The sequence below is a fragment of the Diceros bicornis genome, chromosome 25 (genome assembly GCF_020826845.1).
Source record: "Diceros bicornis minor isolate mBicDic1 chromosome 25, mDicBic1.mat.cur, whole genome shotgun sequence".
NCBI classification, from domain to species: Eukaryota; Metazoa; Chordata; class Mammalia; order Perissodactyla; family Rhinocerotidae; genus Diceros; species Diceros bicornis.
In genome coordinates this window covers 33,142,268-33,152,652 of record NC_080764.1, presented here as the reverse complement: position 1 = coordinate 33,152,652, position 10,385 = coordinate 33,142,268, and the positions used below count along the sequence as shown (strand labels likewise).

At 38.4% G+C, this 10,385-nt stretch overlaps 1 protein-coding gene across 2 annotated transcripts in view; it reads right to left on the bottom strand.

The window, feature by feature from the left end:
* Nucleotides 1-6,617: 6,617 nt before the first annotated feature.
* Nucleotides 6,618-10,385, bottom strand: part of C25H12orf50 (chromosome 25 C12orf50 homolog) — a 37,480-nt gene continuing 33,712 nt past the window's right edge. For both annotated transcript variants that reach the window (XM_058568700.1, XM_058568702.1), the window contains 2 exons: nt 9,795-9,887; nt 6,618-6,643 (listed from right to left, as the gene is read on the bottom strand). In XM_058568700.1, coding sequence (XP_058424683.1) covers nt 6,618-6,643; nt 9,795-9,887 — 119 coding nt within the window. The remainder of the gene's footprint in view (nt 6,644-9,794; nt 9,888-10,385) is intronic.

Here is a 10,385-nt window from a genome sequence, read left to right as displayed (position 1 = left end):
GTATGATGTAAAGCAATTTTATATCCTTTAAACATAATAACCAACTAGCTATGAGGGAGAAAGAGAAGCTTCTGGGTGTCAGGAGGAAGGAATTTAAAATCATTTCCCTGTGGAAAATCTCATGAAAATCATTCAGTTGACTCTGTGCAGAGCTAGAATGCCCTGGGCTAGAAATATCCCAGGGCCACAAGCCTGGGGAGTATAAATTATTAAGTGATAATTTTAAAAAGAAAAATGAAAAAGCATTTTAAATTCTGCTACAACATGTGATTTTTTGTTTAATTTTTAGTGGTATAATGTATCAAATTTATTTTGTTCTTACTATGTTTTAGATATATATTTCTATTAAAATATTGGATATAGATTTATTCTAAATCAAAAATGTGGGAAAAGGAAACATTTGTGCATCTTTAGTCACCAGGAGATCTCAGAGAGAAGGAGCAAGTGAGTCTGAGAATTATCAATCTGTTCTCAAAAACAACTTCAAACTGTATTTCTAGCCTATGCCCCAGCAGAAACATCCAGATCTTATATTAAGTTGCTGTTAAATATCACGCAAATTAAATATCAGATTAAGTCCCAAGAGTATGGTCATATTATTTCTATTATATTGATCAGCAAGTGGTGATAACCTGTCAGATATTTTTCAATAACAATAAAGGGATACCATTTATTGAACATCACCCCTATCTCAGACACAACTCTTGGCACTTCATATATTATCTCTAATGCTCATAACAACCCTATGAGGAAGTTATTATTACCAATGAGGAAACTTACACACAAAGAGATTATGTAGTTCCTCCTAGGTGAAACAACTAGCAAATGGCAAAACCAAGAGCCCCAAAAAATGTCCTTCTGGCTCCAAAGCCCACGTGAGTTTATTGAACTTATTGACAATAACCTACTTTTCCTGCTAATCACCTTTAATTTGTTCTAAGGCAGTCTTTTCCCTGGGGGAAAGAACATAAAAATCAACTTGGCAATAGGGGCAATTATCTCCCCAAACACTACCATCCAAAGCCAACTCAAAGAAGATTGAATCGGAACCAAAAGTTCTCCCAGCATTACTGTGGATTATCTGTTTTGATTAGCTTACAAACGGTACAAATTGTCCTTTTGAGTTTACGCCAGGAGCAAAGTAGAAGTTGTGACTTTTATTTTTGCCAGGCAGTTTAGACTCCAATTTGTGACAAAATAATTTTAAGTAAAAAGAAACTGTCTAGCTAGAACTTTCATTTCCAGGTTGAATGGTAGCCTCAGGTAAAGAGAGCCAAAAATCATTTTCAAAGGAAAGGTTCTCTATAGGAAACTTTTCTTAAAGATAGCACAGACATATTCTAAGATTAGAGTTGAAAACAAGCTATTTGGGTCCCTCAAGTAAACCTAAGAAAAGAGAATTTAGGTAAAAATGTATAATAGTTGTATTGTGAAATAAGAAGTTATGTACATCCAGGAATAATGAATTAAATAAGAAGAAAAATACTGAGAAAACACAGCCCCGTAAGTGATACATGCCAGAGGACTAGGGCCTAATTTCTTATAAATGTGTCCTTTTTTATTTGGAAAGTATTTTTAGGGGGTTCCATGTGACTTTAGAAGTGGAGAGCGCTTGTCTGTCTCTCTTCCTGCCTTCCTTTACCCAAATATTGGGAAGCATAGCGGTTAGTTGAAGCTTATCAAACATTTCAGTCAGTAGTACCTTTCTAAATATGCTGTGACTCATGTATACACTCAACAATTTCTGTAAATTTTTAAGTTTTGCCTCTGTCATTTAAGTGTTTGATTTATCTGAAATTTATTTATTTATTTATGTTTAAATTTTTTTTGGTGAGGAAGATTGACTCTGAGCTAACATTTGTGCCAATCTTCCTCTCTTTTATATGTGTAATGCCTCCACAGCATTGCTTACGAACGGAGTAGGTCTGTGCCCGGGATCAGAACCCGTGACCCTGGGCTGCTGACGTGGAGCCCATGGAACCTTAACCACTCGGCCACGGGGCCGGCCCCTGGAAATTTATATTTTGTTTGAGATTAGGGATCCATTGCCTTTTTTTTCTTTCTGTGTGGATACTCAATTTCCTAAAACATTTAATAACCTCTCCTTTCTCTACTGATGTGCAATACCGCCCTCTGCCATATATCAGATTTACATAGATATGTAGGTTGGTTTTCTGGGCTCTCTATTCACCTCCATTTTGCCTAAAATATCATAACAATGTCAATATTATGTAGTAAAAAATATAAAATATCTTTCTAACATTAGATAGCTTTAGAAAAAATCTTGGTATCTGACACGGCAACTCCCCACACTTTTCTCTGTTAGTAGCGTCTTGGCTATTCTTGAAGCTTTGGAATTTTGTATTAATTTTAGAATAAGCTTGTGAAGTGTCATGAAGAGAAGCTGTTAGGATTTTGGTCGACATGATACTGAACAGGTCAACTTGTAGACAGTCGACATATTTTAATGTAGTGTCTATTCATGAGCATTATATGGCATTTCTTCTGTTTAGGGGTTGTTAATAACTTTCATTAAAGTTTTATAGATTTGTGCACGAAAGTCTTGCCCATTCATGAGTCAATTCCTTAAAACAAATCTCTTCATACACACACACACACGCGTGTCCTATTATTGGTTCTGTTTCCCTGGAGAACCCTGATACGGAATTTGGTACTGAGACCGGTTCTGTAGGAACATAATCTTAAAGCTGAGTTTTCTGAATTGGTTCTGGGGTTTCTGGACTTGGCTCTCTAAGCTGATCAGATTTAAAGACACTAATGACTCTATTTCTAGTAGTAGAGCACTGATAGTCCATGGTGCGATGTGGCAATAGAAATATGTAAAATATCACCATTGGATAATCGAAATCAAACACTTATAAGAGGCAATAATCTAGGTCATCCTGTATATGATACTTTCAAACAGTTGTTGTCAAACTAACAAAGAGAATGAGATTGGCTGGTTGCTTCTAACTGTGCAGTGAGGTTGCTCCTCACTGAACCAAGTGAGGAAAGAAAAGGATGAGCTCAGCGATTTGAACTCCTAGCTCATATAACACATATATGACCTGAGAGCTTCTATGCCTGCCCTGAACAAAGGCCTCATCTCCCATAGCCACAGGGTTGGGGGTGCTGAAAAACAAGCCCAGAATCTCATACCGACTGACTGAATTTCAAAGCAAATTGAATTCCCAGACTCACAGAGTATTTACTGTCAAAATGATGGCATTGATTGGGAAGGAACATCATCTTGAAAGTTGGAATAGAGATATGTGGGAAGAGCCTGATGAAGCTGGGGACATTAAGCCTTTAAATTCTGATGAGTCTTCTTTGCCAGTAGAATTAGCCTCTTCACCGCCCAGTGGTTGCAGCCTTTCCACTCCCATCTGAGATTAACCCTGAGGCAGAGAACAAGACAATGCAGATTCCCCTCAGGATCTACCCCCACTATCCCTCTTTGCTACTAGACCTGTAACTAGACGCGAGATCCAGCAGGCCCCTGTAGGGAAGGTACAAAGTGTGACCCAAAAGGAAGTATGCTATACTCCAAAAGAACTACTTGAGTTTTCTAATTTATACAGACAAAAATCCAGGAAATATGTGTGGGAATGGGTATTAAAGATGTGGAATAATGGTGGAAGGAACATAAAGTTGGATCAAGTCAAATTTGTTGATATTGGGCCCCCTAAACAGAGATTCTGCATTTAATGTTGCAGCTTGGGGAGTTAGAAAGTGTTCTAACTGGTTGGTTGGTTGGTTGGTTGATTGGCTGGTTGGTTGGTTGGTTGGTTGGCTTAAATATGGACTGAAAGGTGGCCCAGACTGAGTGAGCTATAAATGCCAGACCTGCCTTGGTTTACTATAAAGGATGGGATTCAAATCTTAGGGAGATTGGAATGTTAGAGTGAATTTGTCATTGAAGATCTACTCACCCACACTGCAAGGGTCCAAAAGACATCTTTATGTGTCCCCCTCCAATTTCATATGTTGAAGTCCTAACCCCCACTACTTTAGAATGTGCTCGTATTTGGAGATAGGGTCTTTACAGAGGTAATCAAGTTAAAATGAGGTCCTTAGACGGGTCCTAATCCAATATGACTTGTACCCTTATCAAAGAAGAAATTTGAACATAGAAACACATATAGAAGGAAGATGATGTGAAGAAATGCAAGGAAAAGACAGTGATCTATAAGCCAAGGACACAGGCCTGGAACTCTTTCCTCACAGCCCTCAGAAGGAACCAACCCTAACGACAACTAGATTTCAGACTTCTAGCCTCCAGAACTGTGAGACAATAAATTTTTGTTGTTTGAGCCACTCAGTTTGTGGTACTTTGTTATGGCAGCCCTAGAAAAATCATCCAATGAACGCTACTTTTATTATCATTTTTATTACTGCTGCATTTTGAAAAGAGTAGAATCCAGAACACCAGTGAAATTCATTGAAAGCTTTTGTATGTGCCAGCAAGGCAAGTGCCCACCAGTGGCATCACAGAACTTAAGCTTAAATGGACCACTTGTGTGCTTAGGAGTCAGCAAGCATAGCTTCTTGCTGGTTTCCACATTTTTGGTTGTCCACTAATCTTTGTCATCCCCTATCTTTTCTTATTTTGGGCTTTGCTAACTTCTTCCTTCTTGGTTACTAGTTTACCCCCTTTAAACTAATTACCTTTTTCCTAAATCACAAATATAAAAACAGAGTTGGGGCCGGCCCCGTGGCTTGGCGGTTAAGTGCGTGCGCTCCGCTGCTGGCAGCCCGGGTTCGGATCCCAGGCACGCACCGACGCACTGCTTCTCCAGCCGCGTTCCACATGCGGCAGCTAGAAGGATGTGCAGCTATGACATGCAACTATCTACTGGGGCTTTGGGGGAATAAATAAATAAATAAATAAATAAATAAATAAATAAATAAAATTATTAAAAAAAAACAGAGTTGGTTAATTCCATTATCTACTTGGTCTTTTAGACAAAGTTTATCATAATAAAAATTTACATTTATACAGGAATAGTGCATGTACACATTCAGAAGAATCACATTCAAGCCTTCCTTTTGGATTTTTCTCATTCCTCATTGATCTTTCAGCATTTGGCATGCAATAAAGATACACACTGAGAATCTGTACTTCAAGAAAGATATCTTGAATTGCCTTCTTTAAACCTTTCCTTCTTCATCACTAGTTTTGGAAGGACATAGATTGGTTTGTTAAATGGAATTACAGGATGTTTCCTAACAGTCTCCATCTAGACAGCTTTTCATCTTAGCTCTTTTCTTACATCCCTCTCAAATCTATCTCACCAAGATAGTTTGCTGGCAGTTTTCATTTCTATCTGCTCTATTTGTGAAAAACAAAATGACTATATCTTCACGTTTTTGAAAGTGGGTAGGCAGCATCATTAGAAGCCAGAAACAAGGGTTTATAACTCCAGAGGCTGGAATCATGTCTTGTAAAATGTTCTAAAATAAAATATCTCTAAGAACTCTGATCCCCTCCCCCAATAAATATTGAACAGGAGCTACGGATAACCACGGGATACAAGCAAATATAAATACAGGGTGTCCCAAAGCCTTAGTGAAGTTCTCAGTTTTAATAAACTCAGAAGTATAAATACTACAAACTATAATAACATCATTTGAAAGGTTAATTACTTACTCATTCTTGTTTTTAAGTTTGAAGGATAAATTTTTAATCTCAAGTTTTTGTTTCAGTCACTCTGCAGATGAAATTTTAAAAATTAAAAATTTATTATTCAAGATATACAATTCTAACCAAGTGCAAAAGAAATGGAAATAAGTTTTCAAATGATGTCTCTTGCATTTGTAAGTGTTTATACTTTTCGAGTACGAAAGCCTTAACACCTCACTAAGACTTTTGGGACACCATGTCATTAATTCACTTTTTTTCCTTTAACAAGTCTTTTTCTCCAATATGATCATATAATTTTTGTTTTCATGGTAGGAAAATGTTTATTTTTCAGTTTTTAATGTAGCACATCTCAGCAGACAATTTTTGTGGTTGCCAATTAAAAGACATTGTTCAGCAACTGCCTGCATAATAAACCAATCATTGTCTCTTTCTACAACACATCAAAATGCATTTCTATTGGGATTCCTCTAACATACTCATCACCAAACTGTAACCCTGGGACTCTGCTGAATTTGTTTACACTTTTTCTGTTATTGCCACTGTGGACCCAGCTCAAAATCTAGGTAAAGAAAGAAAATGTGAAGTTTCATCCATGAAGAATATTGCAAAACAGAGATCAAAGGCAGAATTTTACTCCTCAATCTGTGCAATCTAAATTAGTTTACAATTGAAGAATGATTCTGATTGTCAAACTTTTAAATTTTATTAAATGTTGTGGCAATGCACCAAATGAATTCCAGACCTATATAAACAGGCAGCTGTTTGCAATTTGCATTTTTATCAGTTTTGAAGGAGCACGATGTACTTCCTGCATCTTATTTTCAGAATTTGCATTTTATCATCTTTGGCTATCCAGTATATAGTATGGAGTACTTGAATATCTCATTCTTTGAATTTTCATTTTTGATTGTAAATCAGATGATGTCTGGCACTTTCCTCTTTTCTCATTTTTCTCTTCTCTCAACCTCCAGGTTTACTTGCTCCCATTTCTTCTTGGCTCTAATAATAAAATACACAAAATATCCCAATTATATTCTTTTTCAGTGTTCTTCAGAGTACCAACATTTTGCATTTCTTTTGCTAATTACTTACCATAAATCTAAAGGCAAAACAGAAGCTAACCTTATTGTTTTAATTTATAAATTTTCAAAATGCCTTTCAAACTAATTCCACTTCTTTCCAAAGCTTACTGTGTTTTGAATTTGAATGGAGGGATGGAAAAGAATGGAAATAATGCTACATATAAGGCTGTACCATGAGGCACCCAGAATGAACAGAATGAACATTCCATCCTTTGGAGACATGCACCACCTCCAGTCACACCAGCTATCCCCCTTATCAGAAAGGACATGTGGCCTCAAGGGAAGGCTCACCATGAGAATGACATCTCTAATCACCTTCAGCTCCTTTCCTCGATTCCCTTAGGCACATTTTCCTCTCCTATTGCATTATTCTCATAGCATCTAATAACATTTTCCCAAAAGGCTCCTCTTGTCTGTTTACACTTCTGTGGCCTTGGCTCCTGATATTCCTTAGAGGAATAGACTAGTGGCAGTTTTTGTTTTCCGCCTCCTCTCTCCAGCGGTCCATCTGCCCACTGGGAGTTGCTGAAATCGCTCCTCTGTGCCCCAACAAGAAGTGCAGAGGAGGAAACATGAGCTAATCTTTCTCTCTCTGTTCTGGTGATGACAACAGTTGCAAAGGATAAAAGTTGAGGGGTTACAAATTTCCCAGCCAAGACCTCAGATAAATAAGAAAACTAACTTAATTTTACTATAACCCTATTTAGTTTCTTGACTCTAAGTCCCCATTCTTCCTGATGTAGAAAGTTTATCTAGTCCTTTGCACGTAAACTTAGTCCAATTCAGTGATTTCTTTGTTACTTCACATTTATATTTCAATCACATTCAGATTTGAAATTCTTTCTCACGGTTTTCTCCCCTCCCACCTTCCTGCTGCTTATCCTAATTTCTAGGGTTGGGACAGGGGAGAATGGCCGCAGCTGGGAAGAGAGTATCATCTCAACAATACTGGGTTTCAACAAGGTCTGGGTCATGTGCTGGAGAATGGTGGCCCAGATACCATCATCTAAGGTTTCTCAAACTTTACTGTGCATTCTAATCACCTGGGGATCTTGTTAAAGTGCAGATTCAGCAGGTCTGAGATGGAGATTCTACATTTCTAACAAGCTCCCAGGGGATGTCATTGCTGGTGGCCTCTTCAGGTAATAAGAAGTGACCACACATAAGAAGTGACCTGAAGTATGGTGACGATACTTCAGGTAATAAGAATTTGATTGGTGGATGATGGCTTGGTTTCTAATGGACTCTCTGGCAGAGCCATCTGTTAGGATTCCAGCTGAGTCCTCACCTCCAACAAATGCATCCACAAAAGCATCTTTCTGATGCTATCCTTTCAGTGCCAGCCAGGAGACTGTGTAGACCCACTGGTCCTCTCTCCCAGGAACTCACTCTCACTTGAAACCCACAGGATTATATGATGCCTTGCCAAGCAAGCTTGGAGTGCAGAAATCTCAAGAGGCTGTCTCCAGCCTTCTCATGTTAGACATAGTTTGCCTTCCCCCAACCCCACCACCAGACGGCATTGAGAAATTCTCTCCAAAGTTTTTCCCCCTAGGTTGCATCTGGGAAGTGCAATGTAGATTCTTTTTATGCTCAGACTCTTAAAAACTTCAAGGGGAATTCTATCATTGACCTTTCTAGCCCTGGGACGTGGCATAGCTGAAGGTGGTGGAAGAAGAGAAGGGGACTAGGACTGAATCGGTGGCTCTACACTGTGCCTGGTCTCTTGCTGCCTTTCTGTACTCTCCTCCTTACTCTGCAGATTGAAAGAAAAAAGTAGTTTTGTCTGCTCACCTCCCCTTTCACATCCCCTTTCCTGTGCCATATGCGGATGGTATGAAATGAGGCCTTCCTTCCCCCAAATCCTTCTGTAATTCAGTTCTAACTATCTGGAGAGAAGGCTACTGGGATACAAGAGCAGGCACTGGGACAGGAGCAGGGGTGAAGAGCACATCCTTTAATACTCCAAATAACATTCCACCCACAAGGAAACCATGGGAGAAAAAGATGTGGCTCAACAATTTGTGGTTTTATCCACGATTTTCAGCAACTTTTCATCTCCTTCCCCTCGATATCAAGTGAAATTATACGTGAAAACCCACACAAAATTAGGAGAAAATATACTCCAATAGCACTGCAGCAGAGTTCGCTTGCAGTACAATATGGTTTGAGAAGAGATGGGAAAAAAAAATTGACTCCAGTCCATATGTATATACACAGGTCTGTGTACTACCTCACAGTTGCAGTCAAAAGAGTTTAGAGAAATACTGCTTTAGAAGATACCAGCTATTTGTCTTGGAAAGGGGACAGTTTCTAGTCTGGATGCGTGCTAGTTCATTCTGGGAAGCTCTTATGTAAGAGCTTACGGATTTCAGATGATTCTGGAAGTTCTAGCCTACTGATTTATGTAGGAACTCCCTATCTAGAACTTTTTCTGAAAGGTTCAGTTTCTGAGAAGTAACTGAAATCATTTTATCCTGTGTGGTTTTCCAAACCTACTGAGCCAGCCCCAGAATAATCTGGGAGAAAAGCTTTTTAGCAAATGAACCACCTGAGGCTGGGTCTGCCACAAACCTCTACCCCTGGGAGGTTCCTAGGATCCCCACACCCTCCCAGAGCACAGAGCACAACAAGGGGGAGACACAGTGACTCGGAACCTTCTGGCCTGGAAAGTTCATCTTAGGTGCCTGTCAATCTGCACCAGCCAATATCTGTCTATGGTGGATACAGTAGAGCTTTAATATTTTGTGTCAAAATACACTTTTATATATTTCCTTTGTAGTTCAACAAAGAGTGCATCTTATTATATAATTGCTGCAACTGCTGTGCTTGTAACTAAGGAGAGAAATATACCAAAAGATTTCTGATCACGCATAAAAGTAGGCAAAGGAGAACTACCATGAAACAAAGTAAAATTAGATTGCTAGTAGACAAGACGTCTAGTAAACTTCAAGTAATCATGTTCATATGTATCATGAAAATTTTCTAAAATATGTTCCTTGAGCCTAAACACTTGTCTTTCATTTTCAGAATTGTATGCTACATTAAAATCACTAGTCAATATTTACCTGTATATATCTTTTCAGCTTTTGAATATGTCTTTGAAAAAGGAATTCTTTTTCGCCAGGCTGAACCATTATATGGTGTTGACATATATTTATCTGAGGAAAAAAAGGAGACTGGAATTAAATATTTTATAACTTTGAAATCATATTCCAGGAGCGTTTCAAAATCATAAACATCTCAGAAGTAAAGCTATTCTCTAAGTGATTCACTTTACCATTTCAAAGCTAAGGCATCAGAGATGCAAGTGAGCTTATTAAGACCATTTAAGTTATCAGTGAACATGGTTACACATCTCTTAATTAGCTGTCCAATTCCTCAAGTAAGCCTCTCTCCCACGAGGCTAAGCTAGAGGAGAGTACGATATCCAAATGTGATCAAAATATTTCATTGCCTTGCTTTACCATGATTTTACATACAATTCTGCTAATATTCGTAGAGCTTTAAAACAAAAAAAGAAAGAAAGAAAAATCTAGGAGGTACAGCCCAATCTCCTTTTCCTTCCATGAAGTGACTCCCATGATGGCAATGATTGCTTGGCCATAGTGAACTCATTGTCCCAAGAAACCAAAAATTTATATACTGACTTGGCCCTT